This window comes from Scyliorhinus canicula, chromosome 16 (assembly GCF_902713615.1).
Source record: "Scyliorhinus canicula chromosome 16, sScyCan1.1, whole genome shotgun sequence".
NCBI lineage: Eukaryota > Metazoa > Chordata > Chondrichthyes > Carcharhiniformes > Scyliorhinidae > Scyliorhinus > Scyliorhinus canicula.
Window position 1 is genome coordinate 28,735,081 of NC_052161.1, and position 13,263 is coordinate 28,748,343.

Genomic DNA, 13,263 nt, shown 5'->3' on the forward strand with positions numbered 1-13,263 from the left:
TGTAGCCAGCCTGATCGGGGACATTGACAGTAAGGGATTGTCTTCTCACTGTGTATACTCAACTATCATCTCTAATGTAGCCAGCCTGATCGGGGACATTGACAGTAAGGGATTGTCTTCTCACTGTGTATACTCAACTATCATCTCTAATGTAGCCAGCCTGATAAGGGACATTGACAATAAGGGATTGTCTTCTCACTGTGTATACTCAACTATCATCTCTAACTGTAGCCAGCCTGATAAGGGACATTGACAGTAAGGGATTGTCTTCTCACTGTGTATACTCAACTATCATCTCTAATGTAGCCAGCCTGATAAGGGACATTGACAATAAGGGATTGTCTTCTCACTGTGTATACTCAACTATCATCTCTAACTGTAGCCAGCCTGATAAGGGACATTGACAGTAAGGAATTGTCTTCTCACTGTGTATACTCAACTATCATCTCTAATGTAGCCAGCCTGATAAGAGACATTGACAGTAAGGGATTGTCTTCTCAATGTGTATACTCAACTATCATCTCTAACTGTAGCCAGCCTGATCGGGGACATTGACAGTAAGGGATTGTCTTCTCACTGTGTATACTCAACTATCATCTCTAATGTAGCCAGCCTGATAAGGGACATTGACAGTAAGGAATTGTCTTCTCGCTGTGTATACTCAACTATCATCTCTAATGTAGCCAGCCTGATAAGGGACATTGACAGTAAGGAATTGTCTTCTCACTGTGTATACTCAACTATCATCTCTAACTGTAGCCAGCCTGATCGGGGACATTGACAGTAAGGAATTGTCTTCTTTGTGTATACTCAACTATCATCTCTAATGTAGCCAGCCTGATAAGGGACATTGACAGTAAGGGATTGTCTTCTCACTGTGTATATTCAACTATCATCCCTAACTATAGTCAGCCTGATAGGGGACATTGACAGTAAGGGGTTGTGTTCTCACTGTGTATACTCAACTATCATTTCTAACTGTAGCCGGCCTAATAGGGGACATTGACAGTAAGGGATTGTGTTCTCACTGTGTATACTCAACTATCATCTCTAACTGTAGCCAGCCTGATAGGGGACATTGACAGTAAGGGATTGTCTTCTCACTGTGTATACTCAACTCTCATCTCTAACTAGCCAACCTGATAGGGGACATTGACAGTAAGGGATTGTGTTCTCACTGTGTCTACTCAACTATCATCTCTAACTGTAGCCAGACTAATGGAGGACATTGACAGTAAGGGGTTGCATTAATAGTCTCTTTATGTGCTGTATTTTCATTTTCCCTCATGATGCATCTGGACGAACAGATCTTAGTAATCACTCCCTACAAAGCGAGATTACTCAACTAGAGTTCTATTCCTTGGAATTTGGTCGGTTCCTTGGTGTTTTGATCTCAATTTTCAGGCTATTAATGGGAATATTAAAGAAGTATATAAAATATTGAAACTATTACTGTTTGGGGTGGCTAGGTCTAGGTGACTTGGTGTAAAAGTTAAAGTCATACCTTCAGGGGTGCAATTAGAAAACATTTTTACACACAGAGAGCAGAATGCATTGCCTTCACTGAGATGAGTTTAGAGGTGGAGATTTTCTTTTCTTAATCGGGCATTGAATGCCGTGTGGGGATCCCGCATGTTTTCCACTGCTGCCCCATTAGCTCGAGGTCGTAAGACCTGTGGGTGGCCAACCCGCTCTACTGCATATTGAACCCCTTGTGGACAATTGACACTCACTTAAGCGCCTCATCCTCCCACCGATTATGTACCCAGTGGGGAACAGGTGTGTCTTCACGTGGGGTGCCTGAAAAGCAAACCTGTCAGTACCTGATTGAAAAACCAGGCATGTGGGAGGGGATGAAAGCCACCCCCCAATCTCTTGCTACTGGTCTCCTGCCCCACCCTTCTGTTATCTCCATCCCATCATTACTCATCTGTGCCCTGTGTTCTTCATTGATCTTGGATCTCTGGCAGATGCATTGCTGACAGTAGACACTGCTCTCGTTGGCACTGCCTGCCATGGACAGCTGTCAACCATTAATTGGCTGGTAGGGGGTGGAGGGACGGACCTCTCCCTTAGCAGTCTTTGATCTTGGGGAAGGCCTACTGCTGGCCACTTAAGTGCCTGGCTGGCACTGAATACAGCAGGCCTTTGACAAAAGGAGGTAACGGGGATATCGCCAGCTCGCCATGGATAGAAAGCTGGTTAGCAAACAGGGAACCAAATGTTGGAAAGAATGGGTCTTTTTCTGATTGGCAGGCAGTGACTCGTGGGGTACCACAAGGATCTGTGCTAGTACCCCAAATGTTCACATTATATATTAGTGATTTGGATGAGGAAACTAAATGTATTATCTCCAAATTTGCAGATGATACAAAGTTGAGTGGGAGAGTGAGCTGTGAGGAAGATGCAGAGATGCTTCAGTGGGATTTGGACAGGCTGAGTGAGTGGGCACACACATGGCAGATGCAGTATAATGTGGATAAATGTGAGGTTATCTGCTTCAATAACAAATATAGGAAGGCAGATTGTTATATGAGTGGGTGTAAATTAAGAGAGGTGGATATTCAGTGAGACCTTGGTGTCTTTGTGCATCAGTCACTGAAAGTAAGCATGCAGGTACAGCAGGCAGTAAAGAAGGGAAATGGTATATTGGCCTTCATAGTGAGAGGATTTGAGTTTAGGAATAGAGATGTTTTACTGCAGTTGTATAGGGCATTAGTGAGGCCGCATCTGGAGTATTGTGTGCAGTTTTGGTTTCCTTATCTGAGGAAGGATATGTTCTTGCTATGGAGGGAATGCAGTAAAGGTTTACCAGGCTAAATCCTGGGATGGCGGGACTGTCATATGAATGAGACTAAGTTGGTTAGGATTATATTAATTGGAGTTGAGAAGAGTGAAAGGGAATCTCATAGAAACTTACAAAATTCTAACAGGGTTAGATAGGGTAGATTCAGAAAGAATGTTCCCAATGGTGGGGGAGTACAGAACTAAGGATCATAGTTTGAGGATAAGAGGTAAACCTTTTATGAAATTTCTTCACCCAGAGAGTGGTGAATCTGGAATTCACTACTACAGAAAGTTGTTGAGGCAAAAATGTATAATTTCAAGAAGGAATTAGTGATAGCTCTTGGGTCTAAAGGGATCAAGGGAGGAAGGCGGGATCAGAATATTGAACTTGGTGATCAGCCATGATCATAATGAATGGCGGAGAAGGCTCGAAGGGCCGAATGGCCTCCTTCTGCTTCTAGTTTCAATGTATGCATGTAAATGGTGGGAAAGTGACCCGTCGCCTGCATTAAATAACACCAAAGGTAGTAGAAGTTTGAATCTTTCTTCTACAAACAGCAATTAATGCTAGCTCAATTGTTAACATTAGAACTGAAATTGAAAGATGTTTTTTATCTAAAAGATGGCACGGTGGCACAGTGGTTAGCATCGGTGCCTCACAGTGCCAAGGACCTGGGATCAATTCCGGCATTGGGTGACAGTCTGTGTGGAGTTTGCACATACTCTCTGTGTCTGCGTGGGTCTCCTCCGCGTGCTCGCGTTTCCTCCCACTGTCGAAAGATACGCAGGTTAGGTGGATTGGACATGCTAAATTGCCTCCCAGTGTCCAAAAGGGCAGGTGGGGTTACTGGGTTATGGGGATAGGTTGGGGGAGTGGGCTAGGTCGCTGCAGACTCAATGGGCCAAATGACCTCCTTCTGCACAGTAGGGATTATGTGATTCTATGAAGTCCTAAAGGATGTGGGGTAAAGATGGGAGTTAGGTCGCAGTTGAGCCATGGACTCATTAAACCACTGAATCACAACAGACTTGAGAGACTAAGTGACCTACTCTTGTTCCCATCGTCCTACCTTCACAGTGATACAACTGGTTGAACCTTCTTTTTGAGGTACCTAGCTGTATACCCTCCCCAAGGTGGGATGACTTTGGCCTACAGAATGGAATGCAATAAACCCTTTCTTGAGTGAGCGAGGATTATCTTACTTTGCAGTTCTGATGTTGATGTTAATGTTATATTGCAATTTTAAATTAAATATCAGAATATATTAAACCTTGGCTGGATCATCCTTAGCAGTCATTTAAAAAAAATACTTGTATTATGTCTTTGCTTCCATGTAGTAAGAGCTTGCTTATATTGATTTCTTCTACAACAAGAATGAACAAACTTTGTGTCTTTATGCTGTAAAGCCTTCAAGATTAAGATGTCAGTCCATATAATCTAGATATGTATGTGCGGATGTGTTGGATGAGCACAACATATCATAGAATGTAATTATATTCTACTCTTCTACCATCAATGCCATCAAAGTGCATGCTAGCACTCACTGTTGTAAGTTGATAGCTGAAAAATATTTATCTTAGCAGCTTACAGAGGGTTTTGCCACCCAATGCAATTTACTACTTTGAACAAAGAACATTTTGGAAAGCAATACTAGTTCTCCTCCTTCGAATCGGCCCGTATCATGTGCGAATCATTGTCAGTGTCACAATCATGTAAAAGGCATTTGCGTAACTGGCCCATGAGCAAAGAATTTGTTTCTCTGAAACCCTTTTCTAATTTGCGAGTGATTCAATTTAAAAATAACTGAGCAGCGAAGCTTTATTCATAAACAAGATAACGGTTAATTTATTATGAAACTACTGCTGAAAGTTAATTAAGTAAAAGTCATTAAGTTATTAACTAAAATACAGGTGCAAGGATTAAAATAAAGATGAAGGAAAAAAAATTCATTAAAAATTAGTCTCTGTCAGATATCGTTGCTCGCCTATTACATTAATTCCTTCTTTCCAAAGGGAAGGGGTTGAAACTTGAGCTTTGGTTTAGCGGCTGTGATGGCTTCTGCAGTCGCCTAGTTGGTGTTTGCCTTTTTCAAATGGTTTCAGCAGGGCAAGCAGGTTTTGGGAGGGAGAGAAGATTTCTTGTTCTTCACTAGTTCTGCAGTTGACATTTGAAGATTGCTCAGATTATTCTCAGCAGAAGAACAGTTGTTTTCCGGATAACTTTCTTCTTTGAATACAGGTAGCAGAAAGAAAAGTCCGCTGATGATGTCTCTCAGAGTTCTTCCAGGGGGTTCTGCCCCCTGCCTTCCAAGATGGCTTCTGTAAGCCTCCCTTATACAGTGCAAATAAATGGCTGCTGTGTTAATATTCAAGGAGTCATTGTTTCACCGGGCAAATAGGTCAATTGCATTGTAGTTCTTTGAGGTTCCTTTCTGTCTCCTGTTCGCTCAGAAGTAGATGGGTTTTTCACATCGTTTGGAAGATTTATTGGACATCCGAGGAGGGGTCTTTTGCATTTTAATGACTCTTCATAGCCAGCTCTGAGTCTGACAAGTTTTGAATTAACACAGAAAGGTTCCGTGTTGGCTGTCCATACTTCCATTTTGTAAAAGGCTTTTAAACTCAATGTAAAGGTTTGCAAACAGAAACTTTCCTATATAATAATTGCCCTTGAAATCTATAAAATCATAACTATATTCCGTGACAGTCAGATTACTGCTCTGCTTAAAGTCAACCCCCCCCCCCCCCGATTCGATGCTGTCAGTATATTTAATCGGGTCTTCCAAACCCAGTTTCACAGCATAGTAGAGTTGGGGGGGGGGGGGGGGGGGTGTGTGAGTGGAGAGTGGAAAGTGATGAAAGTGGAAATTGTTATATATTATATTTCATATTTGTGGCAGTAATGGTATTTAAAAACCCTGATTTCAATACATACAGGCGGTGTGTCTACCAAAGCTGTAATTAAGGTGTCATAAAAGGTGTGGTAACCATTTACTTGTTTACATATAGATGGCTATTGGAGCATTATTTCAATTGCTGGTGATTCCATGGGGTGTAAATAATTTTGTGCGCTCAGTCCCAGCTAAGCAGGTTATGGGACATCTTAGTGGGATACAGATAATGGAATCAATGGGAGGAGCCAGGTTTGTAGCTTTGGGTTTTGCCAAATGCTGTTAGGTTGAGCAGAAAGGTCTGATAAGACAGAGGTGTACTGGATCTTGAAAGGATCTCTCTCCGAAGGTCTGCACAGTTCAGCAAGTAAACCTGTTCTGTTAACTGAATTTATAAGTAGGCTTACATTAACACTGCAATGAAGTTACTGTGAAAAGCCCCTAGTCGCCACATTCCGGCGCCTGTTCGGGTACACAGAGGGAGAATTCAGAACGTCCAAATTACTTAACAGCTCATCTTTCGGGACTTGTGGGAGGAAATCGGAGCACCCAGAGGAAACCCACGCAGACGCAGGGAGAATGTGCTGACTTCACACAGACAGTGACCCAAGCCGAGAATTGAACCTGGGACCCTGGAGCTGTGAAGCAACAGTGCTACTCACTGTGCTACCGTGCTGCCTTAGTGTATTGGGGTTGCTTATTTGGAATATTTATAGTGACGGTGTAGGGCGTAAATTAAAGTTTTTTCCTTTTATTTAAGAACTATTTAACTGTTAATTGTAAAGCTATTTCTTTGATGTTAATGTGGTTGGTTCTGTGTTTAAATTAAAGTTTGACATAAAAGTTACCTATTGGTCAGAGTCATCATTCCTGGAGTGAAATATCCCTTCGACATAGTTGACAAATTGAAAAATTGCTTGGGGTTCTCGTCCGGTATCCAAACAAAAGTTAGGGTCTCGTCTGGTTTGGTATCCTAACACAGGACACTGCCTTTTTACAGTAGCAGCTGCCATATGATAAGTTTAAAGGGCCAGTTTGAATACTGGTGAATGAGTGTTAGTGAATGGGTATGTGGATGAATGAGTGAAAGGGTAAGGTGGATGAGGTAAGTGGATAAATGAGTAGGTGGGTAGAGTGGTGAGGTTGTAGGTAAATAGGGCGGCAGGTGGGATGGATTGCAGTGGATGAGGTGATATTATGATCTGGGGGTCATCAAGTTGTTTGCGGGTTAGTCAGGAGGGTGTGGTCAGAGGGAAATTGGGGAAGTTCAGTGGGAGTGATTTGGGGGAGGGAGGGGGGGGGGTCAGTAGTTTCCTAGGAGTTAGACTAGGTTTTTCTGTCTAAATTTTCTAGGTAACCATTCAGATAAGTAAATGGAATTGTCCGAAGACTGTCTCCTGTCCAGAGTCGGAAACATTCATGGAGGGTCCTGGAGAACAGGAGAATTAACCACTGGAAGTTGAAACTTCCTGGGCAATTCCTGCAGCGTTACATGTGTCACGACTTCTACAGGATCCTGACTCGCATTTCTGGTCATACATCTGATTTCCACTGATCCAGAGACTGGAAGATTTGGGCGTGTAAAACTACAAAAATGCAAGGAAATAATTTGGCTAATTCAAAACTCAATTGTCCAGTCTCAGGCCATGATCTACGGGAATGGGGACAGAGTCCCATAGTGTATGATATTAGCCAGGTGTTTCCAGGTGCTTGGAGCACCAAGAAACACCCCGCTAACTAACGCCCATCCAAGTAGATCAGGGGCCTCGGCGGGGAACTCCCTGATGAGGCCACACATAGCCCCGTTTTCTGAAGAGCTCCGCTCGCCAAACCTCATTAGTGCAGCGATTCTGATCTCGAGCCCCTGTCGCAACCACCGAATTCCACCCCAAGCCCCGACTCGCTATAAAGGCCCCCCGGGCATCCCCCAGCCCGATCACACTGCCATGCACAAAATGCCAGCTTGACACCTTGGCAGTGCCAGCCCAGCACCCTGGAAATACCCCTGCCAGCTGGCAGTGCCATCTGAGCACCTTGGCAGTGCTGAGCTGTCACTTCCAGGGTGCCCATGTGGCACCATCAGTGCCAGAGTTCCTTCCTGCCCAGAGGGTATACACCAGGGGGCCTCCAATACCCTGGGAGACCCTTACGTGTGCCGTTCCGTCTGGTCCCCATTTATGGAGACCAACACTGAATGGCGCTTGCCTGAGGTCTCCAAGGTGAGGAAGTTAGATCCCATGCCTTGGTTAGAACTTGGAAACGCATATTAGAGCGAGACTAGCTGTCTCACTCTAATATGCATATTTGGCAGAAAGTTCATATTGCTGCATCACGTGAGATCACGTTAGATCTCGCAAGGCGAGGCGAGCTGGGTAGATAGAACATAGAACATAGAACAGTACAGCACAGAACAGGCCCTTCGGCCCTCGATGTTGTGCCGAGCATGATCACCCTACTTAAACCCACGTAACCCGTATACCCGTAACCCAACAATCCCCCCATTAACCTTACACTACGGGCAATTTAGCATGGCCAATCCACCTAACCCGCACATCTTTGGACTGTGGGAGGAAACCGGAGCACCCGGAGGAAACCCACGCACACACGGGGAGGACGTGCAGACTCCACACAGACAGTGACCCAGCCGGGAATCGAACCTGGGACCCTGGAGCTGTGAAGCATGATGCTAACCACCATGATACCGTGAGATCCCAGAAGTGGGATCTGCTGGCATCTACCGGTCACATTGCGACGTGCCAATTTTCGGGCATAATGTGGCTGATCGTTCCCATCCAACATTGGGAAGAAACCTTCTCATTTATGTTCTCCACACACCACTTGCAGTGAGCCATTACCGAGTTCCACTTTCCTTGGAGAAAATTTAATGTGAGAAAAGACTTTCCTTTTTAAGGCTTGAATTGTGTGTTAATTGTTCAATAGGGAGAGCACTCCTTCCCACCACATGAGGTCTTTATCGCCAGCCATGATCTTGTCACTGAGAAAGCAGGGGCTGGATTCTCCATTGGTCGCATCATCCATTTTGTCGGCAGTGCACTGACACCTGCGGATTTCCCGACGGCATGGGGGTGCCCATAATGCCCCTTGGCCGGCTGCCAGAACAGAGGATCCCACAGCCGGCCGAGGCACGCCTCGGTTTTTTTCCCTTCAGTTCATATTTTGACACGTACTCCTCTGTGATTTAATTTATTTACTTTGAATTATACTTTCTTGTTTGACTCTCTGTTTAATTTATTAGAATATCCTCAGATCAAAAAACGTTCTGCATTGGAAGAATTGGTCAGATTTAGTTTATTGTGGTCATTGTATTAGATTTGCACTGTAAATATAGTGGTCATTTTTTCTGGAGCTTTTCCTGAGGCTGATTGGCACGATTATTACTTGTTTTGTCGGACTGCTGCTTAGAAAATGGCTAAATGCCTCGGTTGGCTATTATTTTTTCCTGCATATGCAGAGGGCTTGGCTACAGCATCTCTAATTTATCATCCATTAGCAGTTGTAAACAATTCCTGCTTAATCTAACTTTGTTCAGTTACTGAACACAGTCCTGGCACTGCCCAATCATTGACTTTGCTGGCAACTGCACAGTTAAAAAAGAATATCAAGAAAAGGCAAAATAGTGCTGCAGATTCTCTTAACCAATGTAAGAAGTTCAGTGTAAAAGAAAATTGCTAATACTTACTATTCTGGGCGTGATCTAGCAGAACGTTTTTAAGTGAAATTTGTGGCGGGTTTTGCTGGGATTTGCTCGCCGGCTCTGTCGGTGAGTTCCTCATCGCTATATAACTGCCTTTAGTCACCTTTTTTGGCCCTGGGGAGTTTCTCCTGGTCAAGCCCACACTAAGAATTATTTCCATCACTCGGCAGCTGAACTCGCTGACCAGTCTGGCTCCTCAGAGATCGGGTCATCATTTTGAAATGGTACCCTGATCTCAAAGAGGGTTTGTGTGTCCTGCACATCCCCCACCCATGGGCAATGTCACCCCCACACACATGGGCATTACCTCCCCCCCCCCCTTGCCAAATGATGACATCTCACTATGGGCCCCCCTTTCAGACCTTTCCATTGCAACCTTTTGGGCCCCCCTCTTTCCAGGACCCCCCAGCCTTCACACCCCAGCCTTCCAGGGCCCCTTCATACCCGCCCTGCACCCCCTTACCCTTCATACCCCCCCCCCACCATCCTTTCATGGGCATGGCTCCCCCAGGCCCTAACCCTTGACAGTGCCACCTGGGCACCTTGGCACTGTCATTCTGGCACCCCGGAAGTGCTCCTGCTGGCTTTGCAGTGCTATCCGGGCTCCTTGGCAGTGCCAGGGTGGCTGTGCCAAGGTGCAAGCCTGACAGTGCCAAAGTTCCCCCATTCCAGGGGAGGGTCAGGGGGCCATCCTGCCCTGTCCCTGACCACCCAGGGACCCTCCGATCACCCTCAGTGACCCCTCCGGATGAAGTTCCATTAGTCCACGATGTGTGGGCCAGTGCTGAAAGCGCCCAGGTGGGGAGGCCGTTAGATGTCGAGAGGCTGGTACATCCCAGGTGAGCACACCGAGGTGGGTTTAAAACCAACTTAGGTGCACGAGGCTTGGCCACGCATTGTGGGTGGAATCCTGATCGCGAAGCTTGCAAGATCCGTGTAGATCTCATGAGGCACACTGGCTGTCGGGAAACCAGGAGGTTTCTCCCGTCTCCTGTTCCGGCAACGCAGCCAGTAGATCATGCCCTCTAACTCTTACATTCTCAAACTCTACATCCTCACTTGCTGTTTCTGGTATTAATCTAATCTCTTTTGATTACTTCTGCCTTCTATAAATCCAATGCTTTTACACCTAGTTCAAGTATGTTCAGTATTGGTGTAGACCGCTGTCCCCATGGCAACTTAATGATAATCTTATCGTCACAGGTTGGCTTACATTAACACTGCAAAGAAGTTACTGGAAAATCCCCTAGTCGCCACATTCCGGCGCCTGTTCGGGTAGACAGAGGGAGAATCAGAATGTCCAAATTACCTAACAGCACGGGAGAGATTCTCCGCACTCCCGACGGTGCGGAGAATAGCGTGGCTCGTAAAATTTTACGGCCACGCTGTTCCGACGCCCTCCCGCTATTCTCCCCCCCCCACGCCCAACTCCCGACACGAATCGCTGCCGCCGTTTTTTTTACGGCCGGCAGCGATTCTCAGCTGATAGATGGGCCGAGTTCCCAGCCCTTTACGGCTGTTTTTACGAACGGCAAACACACCTGGTCTGGCCGTTCGTAAAAACGGCCGTAAACACTCGCATTTTATAACCATGGCACCGATTGGCACGGCAGTACCACGGCCGTGCCAAGGGTGCCATGGGCCCGCGATCGGTGGGCACCGATTGCGGGCCCGATGCCCGCGCACTATTTGTCCTTCCGCCGCCCCGCAGTATCCATTCGCGGGGCGGCTGAGGGGCATCCCGGCCCGCGCATGCGCGGGTTTCGCGCAAATACACGATGACGTCATCCGCGCATGCGCGGGTTGGAGTCTTCCAATCCGCGCATGCGCGGCTGATGTCATATGACGCGTCAGCCGGCGCTAACTCGGGCAAGCGGGCTTAACAAAATTCGTTAAGCCCGTGATGCCGGAGCTTACGCCGTCGGGCTGCTAGCCCCGACCGGGGACCAGAATCGGTTCCCGGTCGGGAAGGGGGGGGCTGGCGTCAAACCCGCCCGGGTTTGACGCCAGCCTTACGATTTCTCCCGGTTTGGGAGAATCGCGCCCCACGTCTTTCGGGACTTGTGGGAGGAAACCGCAGCACCCGGAGGAAACCCACGCAGCAGGGGCATGCAGGGTAGCATGGTGGTTAGCATAAATGCTTCACAGCTCCAGGGTCCCAGGTTCGATTCCCGGCTGGGTCACTGTCTGTGTGGAGTCTGCACGTCCTCCCCCTGTGTGCGTGGGTTTCCTCCGGGTGCTCCGGTTTCCTCCCACAGTCCAAAGATGTGCGGGTTAGGTGGATTGGCCATGCTAAATTGCCCGTAGTGTCCTAATAAAAGTAAGGTTAAGGGGGGTGGAGTTGTTGGGTTACGGGTATAGGGTGGATACGTGGGTTTGAGTAGGGTGATCATGGCTCGGCACAACATTGAGGGCCGAAGGGCCTGTTCTGTGCTGTACTGTTCTATGTTCTATGTTCTATACAAGGAGAATGTGGAGACTTCACACAGACAGTGACCCAAGCCGGAAATCGAACCTTTATCAGCTGTTCCCATTTCCCCTTCTGCTGTTATCTGTACTGGATCTGGGCGTTGATGGGTGGGGTCTCCTTTATAGGTCTTATGTCTCCCTTTCTTCAAAGTTCAGGACAATGTGACCTGCAAAACATTCTCCAGCACAAATAGATAGGCTGACAAAATTATCCTTTTGCCCAAATGGGAGGTAATAACAAGGACCTTCTCTGCATGTACAGACCAGTGTTGTATCTTCTCTAAAGAGTTCACAAAAATAATTGAGGATTTCCAACCCTTGCAATCATTATAATGCTGCAATTGACCCTCCAAGGACTGTACAGAAAGGCAAGACAAAAACTGGTCTTTCACATTAGGTATAGTTTTGACTCCACGTAATTGTGTACAGTGGGTGCCAGCAAATCTACAGCTTGTTTTACATCTCTCACATTTTTTATTTCCATTGCTACTCTTAAGCACATTTTACAACATATAGATCCTTCTCCTCAATTCCAGAGAGAAAGGATCATAACTGTTGCTTAGATGCCATGAAGAATGGAGGAGATTATTGTGGTTTATGCATTTATGCAATATCCTGACATCCAGCATTACAGCTACAGTCCATTCTTGAATACTTGAATGAATCACTTAATGAGCGAGCCATACCTCTGAAGAGAAATAAAATATAAATTGCGTCTAAACAAAATCAAGCTGGTGTCAGTGCTGTGGATTTCCATTATTTAATACATAATTCAAGGAGACACATTTTTAATTTCAACACAAAAGCAAAATACTGTGGATGCTGGAAATCCAAAATAAACACAAAAAGGTTGGAAGCGCTCAGCAGGTCAGGCAGCACTTGTGGAAAGAAACAGACTTGGCATTTCAGCTAAATGACCCTTCAGCAAAGCAGCGAGGATTTGGGAGTCAAAGCAGTGAGAGTTCGGTAGACAAATCAGCGAGTGTTCGGCAGACAAAGCAGCGAGTGTTCGGCAGACAAAGCAGCGAGAGTTCGGCAGACAAAGCAGCGAGAGTTCGGCAGACAAAGCAGACAAAGCAGCCAGAGTTCGGCAGACAAAGCAGCGAGAGTTCGGCAGACCAAGCAGCGAGAGTTCGACAGTCAAAGGAGCGAGAGTTTGGCAGACAAAGCAGACAAAGCAGCGAGAGTTCGGCAGACCAAGCAGCCAGAGTTCGGCAGACAAAGCAGCGAGAGTTCGGCAGACCAAGCAGCGAGAGTTCGACAGGCAAAGAAGCGGAGAGTTCGGGAGTCAAGCAACGAAGGTTCAGCAGACAAAGCAGCGAGTGTTCGGGAGTCAAAGCAGCGAGGGTTCAGCAGACAAGACAGCGAGGGTTCAGGAGTCAAATCAACGAGGTTTCGGCG

The 13,263-nt window shown here is 46.4% G+C and overlaps 1 protein-coding gene across 2 annotated transcripts in view; it reads left to right on the forward strand.

The window, feature by feature from the left end:
* Positions 1-13,263, forward strand: part of lsm1 (LSM1, U6 small nuclear RNA associated) — a 42,146-nt gene that overhangs the window by 211 nt on the left and 28,672 nt on the right. The window contains exon 2 of one of the 2 annotated variants that reach the window (XM_038821215.1): positions 6-29. The exons of the other annotated variant lie outside the window; for it this stretch is intronic. Coding sequence (XP_038677143.1) covers positions 6-29 — 24 coding nt within the window. The remainder of the gene's footprint in view (positions 1-5; positions 30-13,263) is intronic. 2 annotated transcript variants of the gene reach the window in all.